Source organism: Conger conger, chromosome 19 (genome assembly GCF_963514075.1).
Source record: "Conger conger chromosome 19, fConCon1.1, whole genome shotgun sequence".
Classification (NCBI taxonomy): Eukaryota; Metazoa; Chordata; class Actinopteri; order Anguilliformes; family Congridae; genus Conger; species Conger conger.
In genome coordinates, this window is record NC_083778.1 from 14,913,226 (window position 1) to 14,928,671 (window position 15,446).

Genomic DNA, 15,446 nt, shown 5'->3' on the forward strand with positions numbered 1-15,446 from the left:
TTACTCAGGTTGCTAATATTGTGTTGCCTAATATTACACATAGTCGAAAGATCTGAGATTTCCATTCAGCGTGACAAATATGCAGTAGGAGAGGAAATCAGGAATGGGGCAAATTACAGGCTATGCAATGGACTGCAGTGCCACCTAGCGGTAATCATGCATTCCCAAGGTGACAGTGAAAGCCAATGATAGCGCGTTGCAAATGACATGCTGCGATTTGCATTACCATCACCGACATCACGCAAACGGGTTAATTTAACGTCATCGCTGAACCGACAGAATCGTTGCATCCCATCGGTTGTATTAACAATGTAATCAAACTGGTCATGCGTTATTTCGTTGCTTGCCAAAAACATGGTTTCCCAATTCTAAGGTGCGTGTCTTTCACTGTTCTTACGGTAGATATGATCACGTACGTGGGCAGGTCCTTATTTTTGTCTGCGTCCGCTTCCCGTTTCCAAGCTATGAATGTAGTACCTGACGCGTGGCTGTCATTCTGACAACGAGAGGCTAAAGTATCCAGAAAATTGCGCGGAACAGATGTGCATATATTCCATTGAAACCGAACCGAACTAGCTTGCGATCTCAGAACGCAAATGCACCAGAACGTCTACATTTAACACAAGTAACGCTACCACACAAACATGAGTGCCTCCGGTGATCTGAAGAAGCGCCCCTGTCCCGGCATTGAAGATGTCCAGGATTCTCAGACGACCAAGAAGCGGCTGAACGAAGACGGCAAGAAAAGACACATCGCCGCCTTGATTCTGGCGAGGGGTGGCAGTAAGGGGATCCCTTTGAAGAATATTAAATTGCTCGCTGGAGTCCCGCTCTTAGGTTGGGTGGTGAGAGCTGCGATTGACTCCCAGGTGTTTGATAGGTAAGTTAATATTTACCTGCTGCCAACTAACTATGATCTACCTGCTAATGGCTAAAGCCCATCGATTTGACGCCACTTAAGTTATTAAACTGCGTCTGCCGTGCTGACTACCGAGACACATCTAACTGCTGACTTCTAACTTCGGTAACATTAATATCGATTGAAACTGGGTCACCGTGATATTTTTATACTTGTTAATGATACTAATGATACCAACTACTTGTATAGCACCATTTGTACAAAATATTGAAAACATTGGAAAGTGCTTCACGGACACAAAAGACAAATAGGGTTATAACGTCCAAGATATAAGATAAGGTAATACAGGTATACTTCTGCGGGCACTAGGTCACCTATGTGATACGATTGCAATTGAAATAGCCACGGCATAGTTTCCAAGGAAGACATTCACGTTTATCAGGTTGTACCCGTGCGCTCTATTGTTCTACCGCCCCTCTGGTATCGTTCCCAATGTGTTCAGAAGGATTCTTAACATATTTTCTTGACATTCCAGTTCACATATTCTACCCTTGAAAGTGTCAGGGTTAAAATGTATAGTTTAGTCACTTAACTCCACGAAAGAAGCCAGAAAAAGTTTCAGGTCTCTTTGGTAAACTAACATCGCAAGAGCAAGACAATCACAAGCATATAGTGCCACTGTCAAGGTGCATGCCTCAAGACCGACTAAATAAATGGAAAGATAAATTATACATTTTCAAGTCAATAGAAACGGGAGTAGAGGTGGTAGAGGAGAGCTGTGGACACTAGGTGCCTGAGGGGCCAGGAGAGTGAGCTGGCAGGAGGATGTAAAATGGAGGCTGCAGTCTGAGGATAGCGAGGGGCAGTATACTTCGCGGACTGGCATGCCCATGAGAGGTTTGACTGGAATGGGGGCGGCTGGCAGAAGCCCGTGGGGTCAGGGTGTGTGGGGTGTGTGGCGTGTGTGTGGCGTGTGTGACGTGTGTGTGGCGTGTGTGTGGCGTGTGTGACGTGTGTGGCGTGTGCTGGACAGACCGTGCTGTGCGGTCGCTGCGGGCGCCCGGCTGCACGGGCGCGAGTCTGAAACCTGCGCTGGCGAATCGCTGCTGGATGAATAACGCCGTTTCTCCGCCAGCGTCTGGGTCTCCACGGACCACGACGAGATCGAGAAGGTGGCCAAGGCGTGCGGGGCCCAGGTGCACCGCCGCAGCCCCGAGGTCTCCAAGGACTCCAGCAGCTCCCTGGAGACCATACAGGAGTTCACCCGCCTCAACCCCGGTAATTTACCCTTAATACCCCGGTAATTTACCCTTCTACCCCGGTAATTTACCCCGTCTACCCCAGTAATTTACCCTTCTACCCCGGTAATTTACCCCCTCTACCCTGGTAATTTACCCTTCTACCCCGGTAATTTACTCCCTCTACCCTGGTACGCTTGTAAACGTTTTTTGTTTCCGGGGCAGACGTGGACATCATCGGCAACATCCAGGCCACGTCGCCCTGCCTGCACCCCCACCACCTCCAGGAGGCCCTGGAGCTCATGACCCAGAAGGGCCACGACTCCGTCTTCTCCGTGGTCCGCAGACACCACTTCCGCTGGCAGGAGGTCAAGAAAGGAGGTCTGACCCGGCAACCCCGTCACAACCGCTCCGACTGCTTCTGTATTTCATTCACAACAGAATAACTTCATCATTCAGCCATTCAGCCATTTTAATTTTATGTCACTTATTGGCTATTTGGATTCCACAAACCTCACTTGCAATTGCCTGCTAATTGAAAGGGTTTAACCCTTTCAGTCCCTAGCCCAATATGGCTCCGCACACATTCCAAGAGGTTCTGAGCTTTGGTTGAGAAAATTGAGAAAGTAGAGAATTTAGTGGGGATTTGATCGGGCCTCAAAACAATAGTTTTGCAGTCATTCTCACGGGTTGAAAAGGTATTATGAGATCTTTACGCTAGTTACGCATGGGGGCTAAAAGCCTCCAGACAGTGAGGCAGCCCTGGTTCTGATTTTGACACAGTTCCCTGCACTGCCAGTGTGCCGTAGACCCTCTCAGGACCGTCGTTGTGCCTCCTTCCCTGCAGGGGGCGCCAGCACGGAGGCCCTGAACCTGGACCCGAGCCGGCGGCCGCGGCGGCAGGACTGGGCAGGGGAGCTGGTGGAGAACGGCTCCTTCTACTTCGCCTCCCGCCAACTCATCAACAAGGGCCTCCTGCAGGTATGCCCTCAAACCTCTCCTCTGACCGCTACTGAGACCACTAGACCGCCCTGCCAGACCTGACCTCTCCTCTGACCGCTACTGAGACCGCTAGAGACCGCCCTGCCAGACCTGACCTCTCCTCTGACCGCGACTGAGACCTCTAGACCGCCCTGCCAGACCTGACCTCTCCTCTGACCACTACTGAGACCGCCCTGCTAGACCTGACCTCTCCTCTGACTGCTATAGAGACTGCTAAAGACTGTTACAGACTGTTACAGACCGCTACAGAGACCGCTAAAGACTGTTACAGACTTTTACAAAGACCATTATAGAGACTGTTACAGACACTACAGAGACCATTACAGACTGTTAGAAGCTGTTACAGACAGACCGCTTCAGAGACCGTTACAGAGACTGTTACAGACCATTACAGAGACTGCTACAGAGACCATTAAAGACTGTTAGAGACCGTTAAGAGACCGTTCGACTGTTAGAGACTGTTACAGAAAACATTAGACTACAAAGACCGTTACAGGTAGGTTTTTTCTGAAAGTTTTTTCAATATTCAAAATCGGTATTCTACAATTGTGACTTCAGCTTGAGAAGTTCAGTTAAGATTGAACATTGTGATCACACATTTATGATCTCGCACCTTAAAGGGTTAAAAAAAGGGTGAATCTTCTCAGTGAAGGGAGAACTATTTTTCCAGTAAATCTTCTTTCTTTTTCTTTTTTTTTTCTAAATTACTTGCACCCATTTTCAGTACATTGTGTACCCTCCGTTCACAAGAGTAACAACTCGTATGACTGCGATAGCATTTCATAAAACAACCCTATCGCGTGAAAGACATCGTTCCACCGTCAGGGTTTGTTTCAATGCAGCTTGTGATTTCTGTTGGGGGGGTGGGGGGGTGGGGGGGGGGGTGGAGGGGTTGTCTCATGGTCTCTTGTGACTTAACCCCCTCCCCCTTCCTCTTTGTAGGATATTTCATGTGATTCCCCTTTTGTGGTAAAGTTCCTGTTTCTATGGGGGTATCTTGTGGTAAAGTCCCAGTTTCTATGGGGGTATATTGTGGTAAATTTAGTTCCTGTTCCCATGGGGGTAATCTTGTGCTAAGGTCCGGTTTTCTGATACGAGTTGTGTGTTTCGTGCAGGGCGGAAAGATGGCGTACTATGAGATGCTCCCAGAGTACAGCGTGGACATCGATGTGGACATAGACTGGCCGGTCGCGGAGCAGAGAGTACTCAGGTGCCCCACACGCCCGCCGAGTATATCCTGAAAAGTTCATCAAAAATCCGCCAAAAAAAATATCCCGCAAGCAGAATGCATTTATGTTTGTTGTTGACTCACTGTCGTCTGCTGAAATCTTGCTACTTGAATGGTTACTGCATTACTCTCAACAATCTGTGGTCACTGGAGATTTAAGTGTGTGCCTAAACATTGAAAAACGTCTAATTGAGACACTAAATATTGAGAAAACGTCATATTAATCCTGAAAATTGCATTGAAAAATGCCTGACATTTTAATTACATTTCAACCCTGAGCGCAGTTTACTCTCCGGTCAAAGTCTGCAGCTGGCTTGGCTTTCGGTTTGCATTTTATGATGCGCCTATGATTTTATAGAGACTGATGCCATGTAGATGAGCACATAAGCAGACATGCACACTAAGGGGGCGGGTAAATGCCTCAGCGGGGGTGTGGCTCACCGGCCGGTGCGGCTCTCCCATTGGTCGGTCCCGCAGGTACGGCTACTTCGGCACGGACAAGCTGGAGGCCATCAAGCTGCTGCTCTGCAAGGTGTCGGGCGGCCTGACTGACGGGCAGGTGTACCTGACCACCGGCGGCGAGGAGATGGTCTCCATCAACACCCGCGACACCACAGGCATCGTCATGCTGCAGAGGGAGGGCGTGGAGGTACGCACTTTTACATTACATTATTGGCATTTGGCAGACGCTCTTATCCAGAGCGACGAACAGTTCAAACCAAAAATATTTTTTCTACACTTGCTACTGAAACCTATTGAATTCACTCAGGAAGTGTGAACCCCGCCTTCTGGTCCTCTCAGTTGGCCCAGTTGCACCAGGCAAGATCAGTCGAGCACAGAAAAAGCATCTGAATCCAAAACGGTGAAGTAGTTGAGCCAGGTCTGGCTGCAGACAGCTGACCCGCTCTGCCCTGTCTGATGCCCTGCCCAGGTGATGCTCCTGTGCTCCAGCGAGACCCCGGTCTCCAGCAGCCTGGCTGAGAGGCTGTCCAAGCGCACGGGCTGTGAGCTGCTGCAGGACGTGGGCCCCGGCCAGGTGGACGAGCTCATGAGACGCAAGGGGCTGGCCTGGAAGGAGGTGGCCTATCTGGGTGAGTGACGACCCCCCTAATGCAGCCAAAGGCCTCAAGCAGGGCTGCCCAGGTCCTGTTCCTGGAGACAGACCCTCCAGCAGGTTTTCACTCCAAGTCTAACAAAGCACACCTCACTCGACAGCTAGAGCAGGGCTGCCCAAGCCTGTTCCAGGAGATCTACCACCCTGTAGGTCTTCACTCCAACCCTAACAAAGCACACCTCACGCAACAGCTAGAACAGAGCTACCCAAACCAGTTCCTGGAGATCTACCACCCTGTAGGTCTTCACCCCAACCCTAACAAAGCACAACTCATTCAACAGCCAGAGCAGGACTACCCAACCCTGTTTCTGAAGATCTACTGTCCTGTAGGTCTTCACTCCAACCCAGGAGTATGTAATGTCTAAACTCCAGATCTGATGCATCGTGTCCATCCTGCGTGGATCACATCTGACAGCCCACTCAACAGTAGAAGCACCAATTGGTTCAAAAGCAATTGGCAAGTGAGTTACTCTCTCTCTCTCTCTCTCTCTCTCTCTCCCGCCCCGGTCTCCTAGGCAACGACGAGGTGGACGTGGACTGCCTGAACCTGGCGGGGCTGAGCGGGGTGCCTCGGGACGCCCCGGTGGTGGCGCTCAACGCCACCAAATACGTGTGCCACAGCCCGGCGGGGCACGGGGCCGTGCGGGAGTTCGCCGAGCACATCCTGCTGCTCATCAAGAAGGCCAAGTCCAAGATGGAGCAGGACCACATCCGCCGCGACCTGTTCTGAGAGCCGCTGGCCCCGCCGCCGCGGCTAAGCGCTAACGCGCCGCGACTCGGCCCCCGCGTCCCGCAGGCCCGCGGTGTCTCTACACCGCCCCGATTTCACTAATCAGCTTATTATCTGAACCAAGAAGGTAAGATGATGGGCAAATACCTCCGGACATCGCAGCCCGCGGGACGTGGAGTTCGGTAGCGCTGCGCTAAAGGCTCACACATCCGCTGCTACGCGCTAAAGGCTAAAGGCTCACACATCCGCTGCTGGCATCCCGTTGGGGATGTGGCAGGCCATCTCGCTGGTTCTCTTACAGATATGGAATGTAGTGCATACTATTATAAGGTTACTATGTAGGTTGGATGTGGACAGTTCTAAAAATGCGTTTGCAGAACTGCACCGTGTTTTATTATGAAAATATTTCTAGACTTCAGCCTTGAGGGCCCTTCTCTCAAGACGCTTTGGCCCCGACAGCTGGGAATAGAATCAGTTCATTTGAAGGTGTACATTTTTTTTTCTGTGTGTGTATGTTTGTGTGCGTGTGTGTGAGCTCGAGACATTGACCACAGTGACGGATATTTGCCAAAGCGAGACTTCGTCTGAGGCTCACACTGGTCTGACTTCTTCATTATACTAAAACAATCACGACAAAGACCCTAATTTGATGATTTGCATTGAGCTCTAATCGAAGATGTTAGAGGTCAACGCTGATTCCACTGATGCTGTGTTTTCTTATCTTTTTTTTCATTCATGTCAAAACATATTTCTGTGCCATCTGTGTTTCTTTTCTTGATGACTGTTTGATGCTGATAATGGGTGAGTCAGAAATATTATTTTAAAATAGTTTTATTTGCTCGAACAACAGAGGACGACCACTACTGCTGCACTTAAATGGCAGATTATGTGATTGATGATTGTGATTTTTGAATGTAAAATTTTAAATAAATTATACTTTACTGGTACCTGTTAACTTGCCTGAGTTTTTGCTTCAGTTCATCGCCCTATTTATGCGAGCCTTTAAACTAGCGTTTAATTTCATGATCCACTCTAAAAGGACATTTTCTTCAACCGAGAGGATCGTTTGGAGCAGTTCTGTAATTCTACAGTCATTTGTTCATGCCAGCTGGTTTTTGAAGGCAAAACAAAATCTCCCCAACAGTATTTTGACACTCCATTAATGTTTGAAGAAATCCGAACAAAACCATGTTTACGACCACTCGATGAACAAGTTTTATCGCGATATAAAGTCAACAGTTAATTGAACACAAAGTTGTTTCATGGCAGTTTGAGTCGTCAACATTTTTCCAGCATCCTGGGCCGAATGGAATAAGCCAAAGCAACGGTGAGCAGAATCTGCTCCTGACAGGCGCCCAGCTAGCCTAGCGCCCAGCGCCCATGGAGCACAGCCCAGTGAAACCCCAGGGACTTAAACTCCCACCACCCACAACTAACTGACTTTCCCACTCTGCTATCTGAGATGCGGCAACTCTCTGTTTGTCAAGAGGGAGGACAGCATATGCAAACAGTCTCACACAGGCATTATCCGGTGACAGTTCCCTGCCCTGCGTGAAACTAGAAATCTGGTTTAAAGCTGGTTAAGCTGGTCAAACTGGGGGAATATTTGACATATTTGACATACAAATATGTCAAATATTCCCCCAGTTTGACCAGCTTAACCAGCTTTAAACCAGCTTTCTATATATATCTATATCTCTATATATGTATATATATGTATATATATGTATATATATGTATATATGTATATATATGTATGTATGTATATATGTGTATATGTGTATATATATATATATATATATATATATATATATGGAATACAGGATGTAGGCTAATGCTTTCACCAATAAAGTATTGAAGTATTTAAGTCAAATGATTTATGTGGGACAAATAATATTGTTCTACATATTCTACAACATTCAACAATGTGAAGATGCAATTTTTTTGTTTTTAATTCCTAGCCAGCCTTTGAACCCTTTACTGTAGGCGAACTTCAACTTTGCACCACCGGGTGGCAGTATCCTATAAACAACTGGTTAAAGGTTCGACTGCACATCACCCTATGGAGTTCCCCTCAAGGCTGGCGCGGGCGAGATCTGGATTCGCGGGTGGTGTTTTCAGAAGTGATTTAACTTGTGATGCGTTATAAAACACACTTTTTGTGTTACCTTCAACACATTTTTGGTTACTTCTCTTCTGTTAAAAATAAACTATTTAAGCCTTAGAAAGGGAGACTTCTCAACACAGACTGTTAAAAGTTAGACAATGTGTAAACATGGAGGTCTGTTTAAAATGACACGCTATGTGTTGTTTTTAAGACTTCTGATTTGAGAGTGTGGAGTTCCTGACTGGGTGCATGACTGGGACCCGCAAGGTTGGTGGTTCGATCCCCGGTGTAGCCACAATAAGATCCAATTTTTTATTGCTACTAAAAGCAGAATTCACCGTTGCATTGCTCACCCACAGGGAACAGGATACAGGTTAGACAGGTTAGCTTCACCCTGAAAGGGCGAGCATTTCTGGGCTGAATGGCCTGTTCTCGTCACTGTGTTGACATGTTGAATAATGTTGAATGAATGTTGAATGATAATATTGAATCGTCGTCACCACATGAAAGACACGATGACATCTGGAGTGGCTCTCACCCTGCAGAAGCAAAGAGAGTAAACCTTTAAAGATTGTGCAGTTTCATGTCCTGTATTTGCTGTGTCTGTGGTTATCGGTCCACCCGCCCAGGGACTACAGATGTAAATGAGCTGCTAGCTAACCCTGGTGCAATTACCTTTTCATTCTGTGCTGTCCCTGCAAAAATAAACAATTAAATTAAATAAAACTTTCACTGTTCGCTCCATGAGAAGAAGGCGCCACATATGGGCAAACATTGAGCAAGGCCCTTTAACCCACGTTACTCCAGGGGAGGATTGTTCCCTTCTGAGTCTAATCAACTGTACATTGCTTTAGATAAAAGCATCAGCTAAATAACTAATGTAATGTAATGCTGACAAAAGACAGGCATTCAGAATGTCACATACGCATAAGTATACGCAGAACTACCACAGAGCACATTAGCACGTTCCAGTGCTCTCCACCTCTTAGCAGACAAGAATAATTTTCGCTGTCAACACACGAATAAAAATAGGCTCCTCTCGTCGAAGGGGAAATCCGCGTAATGCGTGTGACTCTTCGGCGAAACGTTGCGGGGGAAAGGAGGCGGGAAAGCTCACGCCCGACAGATGTGCGTCTGCTGACACGCGACGCGATCACTGCACGCCCGGCCGTTTTAAAACACGCGCAGAGCGTGTCCGCGCACGTCTGTGGCAGAGCTGTGGCCAGACTGATCAGGCTGATCATCGCCCAGGGACGGGGGGGGAGCCAGCCGGCTAGGATGGTGAGCCAGCCTGCATAATTTCAGGAACTGCTTCCTCCTCCTCCTCCTCCTCCCCCCCCCCCCCCCCCCCAGTCAAACACGACTCAATTTCATTTTCAAAATCTGCTGCAATTCCAGCCTTTACTCATTCTCAACGGAACCAAAACGCTTTTCCTCAGCCGGCTCAAACTCAATCTGCTTCACTGTCGACACTGTCAAAGCGCCTCCGTGTTTAGTTTAGGACATTTTATTACTTGCAAACAACAGGAGGAACTCTCACCCAAAATGTGTTGAAACTAACACGAAAGTAGTGACTCGCTTCAAAGTGTTGGACACCAACACAATGTTTCTGAGTGTTGGAAGAACAATATGGCGACATCTTATTGTGAGTTAACCCTGGGAAGCCTGCTTAACGAAGCCACAGCTCCCAGTACGGGTGTTGAACCGGCCGTCGTATCAACATTAGAAAGTCCCGCAAAGTCCCTGCATGGCCTGATGCTCACTGTTTTTATTTTATTAATTTTTACTTTTTAAAAAGACAGCCTCTCATCTTTTCTGGACTCTGAAGCTGTCAGCATGCCATGAAAACAGTTTCATCCATGCCTGTGAGCCTACCTCATCTTTCATTTCAATACTCATTAGTAGCCTACTAAGAACACCGTGCCAGATGGTCACACTTGATTCGTCTACCTTTCGGAGTGGAATGAATTCCGTCAACTTAACACGCTTTATATCTCTCATCTTACTGTCAACACTTGTGGTTTTTGTACTCCAGTTCCCCCATGTTATTCGGCATAATGAGCTAAAATGGCCGCCGAAAGAACAGAGGTCATACAGTGTAACGAAGCCGCTTTGAACATGTCAGCAAACAGACAGCGCTACACCGGTTGAACGCCTTTCTCACTCGAGGGCCACAGAATTGGAAATGAACGGCGGAAAACTACAAGCAGCAGTACACAGAGGGCGGTCGAGCCAGCTGCTGACTTCTGTTCGACAGGGACGATAGCTGATGAAGCCCAAGTGGCAAAAAGACTACAGAATAAAGAGATTAACAGATGAGACGGGAACAGATGAAAGAGGAGGGGGGTTTGCTGTCAGGACTGCATCTCTCGTGGAAAGTCGCAGGGCTTCTTCTCCCAAAGTTAAAAACTCTTTCAAACAAATAATGAAAAACAATACATTGTGGCTTTCCAATAACAAACCGAAATGAATTCAGTAACTGTATTGTCAGGTTTAGTTGAATGACCTCTGCCCGTGTGCAATGACAGTGAAATATGACATTAAATATGACCGTCTCTACACGGTCGAGTGCATTTACTTTCATTTCATTTAAGCAGATAAAAACAGAAGAACCCACCCTTGTGTGCCTTTCCAAAAATTTATTTTCCATAAAAGGCACCGTGTATTGCACAGACTGTCCATTTTACGGGCAGTTAGCCACACAGCCGAGAGAGAGATGGGGGGGGGGGGGGGGGGGGTGCAGAGAGAAAGAAAGATAAGGGGATAGAGATTGAGGAGGAGAGGGAGTATTTAAAGGGGGCACTGCTGGAGGTACACAGATAGACAGACAGACAGATAGACAGTAGACAGACAGGTAATTGGCTGGGCTGTGGTTCTGTGCTTTTGTACACTCAGGTTAGCCACCCCCGCTCACTCAGAACTTCAAACGGATAGTATTGTGATTATTATTATTGCTAATCACAACCAAAATACAAAATATATACATCTTTTTCAAATCATCACTAACCCTGGGTGACTGTCACACAGAGTTTTGGCTGAAGGCTGTTACAAACAGCGCATGCTGAAATTGCAGGACTAAAAATAAGGAACCTATATCCTTTAAAGTTTGTTTTGGTACAGCGTGTACACTGCGAGGGCTGAGGCTTTGACAGAGCGCCCGGTGCCTGAGACAACAGCAGCGTCAGGGGGGGAGGGAGCCCCCCGGCATCAACACTGCTCACAGAGCCGTCAGACGCCCGGGACGAGAGTCGCGTCCCACAGGCTGCTCTGCGCCGTGTCACAGCGTTCGGCAAACGTGCTTAAAACGCTTCGGCCTACCGGCTCAAAGACACGCGGTCTGCCGTCAGATTCTGCCAAAAAAAAAAGAAAATGTGGAAATACATTTTTATTTCATTTTTATCAATCACTGAAAACAGCAACATTTGGGAATTGGGGGGGGGGGAAGAAAGAAAAAAAAAAACCTAAGGGAACTCGCATAACTGCCAAAAAAATGACAAAGATCGGGAAATCCGTGACGCCAGTCACAAACACTCAGCTATAATCCTCATCCCCTCAGGGCTGCAGATGGGGGGGGTTTTTTTGGCTCCCCTTTGGTTCCAAATATAATTGCTGATATCTCCAGTACTAATTATTCTTATGATCCCAACAAGAGCCCTCAGCAAAGGCTTTCAGGTTTAACGGGTTTCCTTTAGGGATAAAAGAGGCGAAATAGGTGTGGCGTTGCTAGACTGGTAAAAATAAGAGTGGAGCAATCACTGAAAACTCAAAACACAAAGATTACCGTGTACGTTAAAGCCGTGTAAATCTGGCCCTGTAAGATCCTGTGCTTAAGGGATAACTTTTGAGCAATCACATGCGTGCTTGTGTCCGCTTGTTCGGCAGCAGTCAGATAAAGTCGTGTTGCCCAGCCGTATGATAAAGATGTTTTGCTGAAGAGCTGATCCATCAGGAACAAGAAGAATATGTACATGGCTGGAACATCGCAGAACGTGCCACCTGCGTAGTTCTGACGTAAAAGAGAGTAACTATATCAGAGCTCGCTGCTTTGTTTGTTTGTTTGTATCGTGCTGATGGCATTGTGAATTCACTCCACGAAACAGCGACTGGAGAGGCTATGCCTCGTTTCAGCATCTTAACCACAAATTTAATCAATAACGGAGTCTGCAGCAATGAGCAGTGCGAATGAATATGGCGGCCTGTAGCGTAGCGGTTAAGCTACATGACTGGGACCCGCAAGGTCGGTGTAGCCACATTAAGATCCGCACAGCCATTGGGCCCTTCAGCAAGGCCCTTAACCCTGCATTGCTCCAGGGGAGGACTGTCTCCTGCTTAGTCTAATCAACTGTACGTCACTCTGGATAAGAGTGTCTGCCAAATGCCGTTAATGTAATGTAATGTAATGTAATGTAATGTAATGTTATGTTATGGTTGGCCATTCCAAATTAGTGAGAAAAGGCCAAATAACGAAATTAATGAAAATATGGAAATAAGTACACAGCACAGCCAGTGCGCCGACCACCCTTCCCCTCCTCAGATAATCGACACGGCCGCGCCCCGTCCAGCTGCCTCTGCTCACTCCGGTTATTCCTGTAGACTGTAATTCAGCTGTAATTGGCGCTGCTGGGAAGTTGAGGAAATAGCGGCGTGATGCGTGAGAAAGGCCGTGTTTAACCGCCGCGCGCCGCGGCTGAAGGCGTTTCATCACACAGCTGCGGAAAGGGCACGCTGCAGTCACAGGCAGGGCCCCGCAGGGCTTCAGGGTGTAATTACGGAGGCCGAAAATAAGTGCCCGTCTATTACCGTGTTTACGGCTGCCCAGTGAACCGGGAGATCAATAGTCCTGAAAGTGAAACCAGCGTTTTTCCAAGAGGACTATTGACCCAACAGCACGGCCCCGGCATCCAATCCTCCACGAGAGGCTGGAAAATTGTAGAAAACGTTTGATGAGCAACTGCGTCCCTTGCAGGGTTTACTGGGTTTATGAGTCTTAAGTTACTGACGCTGACGAAATTGAGTTTCCATTGGCTTTCATTTTGTAGTGAAGTATACGCACGCCGTTGTCCTGGCCATTTAAGCCTAGGTTGAGGTAACAAGGTCACCTGAGCCAAAAATGGAAGTGACCTGAATGTAGCTCTGGGGTTAAGTCAACCGAGCCACAGCTCGGGAGCAGGCCGCCCGAGAGACGCCCGCTTTGTGAAAAACCCCGGTTTCTGTTTGGATTTGATTCGCCCTTTTCCATGGTATCGAATGCAGGACGATGAACCGCACGCTGACGTGTGAGAGTTCAGGTTGACTTTGCAATGCGCAAGGGAGAGACAAACTCAGACCAATCTGTGCTGAGATTATCTATGTGACGTGTGTGTGTGTCGTGTTTGAATAGAGTCCATGGTCACACATATCACAGAGTTCAGTCGTGGCCAATCAGAGACCAGTCGTCTTGCCTGTCTGTGGGGGACCAGGACTGAGCCATTCAGCAAGGATGTGTGACATCATTGCTGCAGACACGAGAGGCGTTTTGCAGAGACAAAATACAACATATACGTTTATAATCTGATACAAACTGGTGATAATACAACAGGGAACATTTCTCCCAATAGATGAACCAAAACAGAATAATAAAAAAAAACTTCCTATTTGTGTAAAGAAAGACAAAAATACATGACTCACATAATTGACATTTTGATGAAACTGAGTGAGACAGCCCCAGCCCCCCCCACCCCCTACGCTGTGACCGTGTCGCTGCTCCCCGCTGCTCCATCAATCCCAGCTGTCCTTCAACACAACACGCCGCCCCGCGCCTTTCCCGCCAAACGAGCCGGCCGCATCGGACATCCCTCAGACTCACGCAGGCGGGGACACTGGCCCTAATTAAGTCACACGGATCATTAAGCGCGGGCTATTAAAACCATTTAAGAGGCGCGATTAGCATTCGCTGCCGTCTCAGGAGAGCCCGCTGCAGATTCTGCTTCACCCCAGGGGGGAAGGAGGCCTTCACGGAGGGTCCTACCAGAAAGTGACTTTCAGGAACGAAAACTCGCCGCTGTCTGTTAACGCAGTGGTCTCAAACTCGTTGCCATGAGTACAGGTTCCTCACAGGGGTGTGTGTGTGTGTGTGTGTGTGTGTGTGTGTGTGTGTATGTGTATGTGTGTATGGCGTCTTTTTCACTGAAAAGCGGACAGGATGAAATTTGACTTTTCTTATACAGCACAATGCCTCATGAACTGAGTATAAGCAACAGTTGCTATCTAAACACAAATAACACATTTCACTTTTTATAAATTATGTGCAAACCTACTGCTTTAATTCGGCAAGTAACTTAACAAATCACAGAATCAGGATCTGAGGCAGGAAATAAAAACCTGCACACACACGGCCCCCCCACGGCACGGAGTTTGGGACCGCTGGTTTGACACCAGTTTTAGAGAAACAGAGGGAAATGTTCCTGACTGTTTGAACTTTGGAGACGGTCCCCTGACCTGTGCGAGGCTCCTGTGTTCGGCGGGGCCCATTAAAGACAGCGGCGGGCTTTGTTCCCCGCCCGCCTCACTAACGGCGCATATCTGTCCCCCGAGACGGCGGCTTAAGATCCCATTTTCTGATGGTTGTGCGGCGCTGAAGATAATTCCCCTGGCTTTCCGCGTGCTACGCCTCTCGGTCCCCACTCTAACAACGTGCAAACACTCACAGGGGACATTTGTGTGACCTCTGACACACATTTTGTTATTTGCGATTTATCGGATAAAATATGTTTACTCCGAAACCAGCACAGAATAACCGTATACATTGGGAGCCAAAAGGCCCAAACTGATCTGACTGTTCAGCAAACTAAAAATTCATAATAACTGTAACAGCCTTGCATGTGAAAAACTGATGTCAAGTGCAACCAAAGCCAAAACTGTCATGGCTTAATCTTCGCGGATACGGATGCATTTGAAGGTCAGCTCGTTCCCCTGTGAAATAGATCCCAGGGGGGATTGGGAGATCTAAGCGTATGAATAATCTCCCAGCCTCCATTTAACATGGGCATAATTTAAATTAATTGAATTGTTGGCTTTAGCGCTATAAATTACTGGAATGTAAAGCGAGGACAGTGTCGGTATATTATCTGTAATGGTGCGGCGAAAGGGTGCGACTGCTGTCGTATGTGTTGTCTCCGTAATGGCTCGG

The 15,446-nt window shown here is 47.7% G+C and overlaps 1 protein-coding gene across 1 annotated transcript; it reads left to right on the forward strand.

Moving 5' to 3' along the window:
• The first annotated feature begins 428 nt into the window (after window positions 1–428).
• On the forward strand, window positions 429–7,126 carry cmasa (cytidine monophosphate N-acetylneuraminic acid synthetase a). The gene is made up of 8 exons (XM_061229346.1): window positions 429–880; window positions 1,995–2,137; window positions 2,323–2,478; window positions 2,945–3,078; window positions 4,215–4,309; window positions 4,805–4,976; window positions 5,259–5,418; window positions 5,957–7,126. The coding sequence occupies exons 1-8, from the start codon at window positions 645–647 to the stop codon at window positions 6,169–6,171; spliced, it is 1,311 nt and encodes a 436-aa protein (XP_061085330.1). The 5' UTR covers window positions 429–644; the 3' UTR covers window positions 6,172–7,126.
• Window positions 7,127–15,446: the final 8,320 nt, after the last annotated feature.

Coding starts and splice junctions, on each gene's coding strand:
- cmasa (XM_061229346.1), top strand. CDS start 645: ATGAGTGCCTCCGGTGATCTGAAGAAGCGCCCCTGTCCCGGCATTGAA. Junction 3,079..4,214: donor TCAACAAGGGCCTCCTGCAG/GTATGCCCTCAA, acceptor TGTTTCGTGCAG/GGCGGAAAGATGGCGTACTA. Junction 5,419..5,956: donor GAAGGAGGTGGCCTATCTGG/GTGAGTGACGAC, acceptor CCGGTCTCCTAG/GCAACGACGAGGTGGACGTG.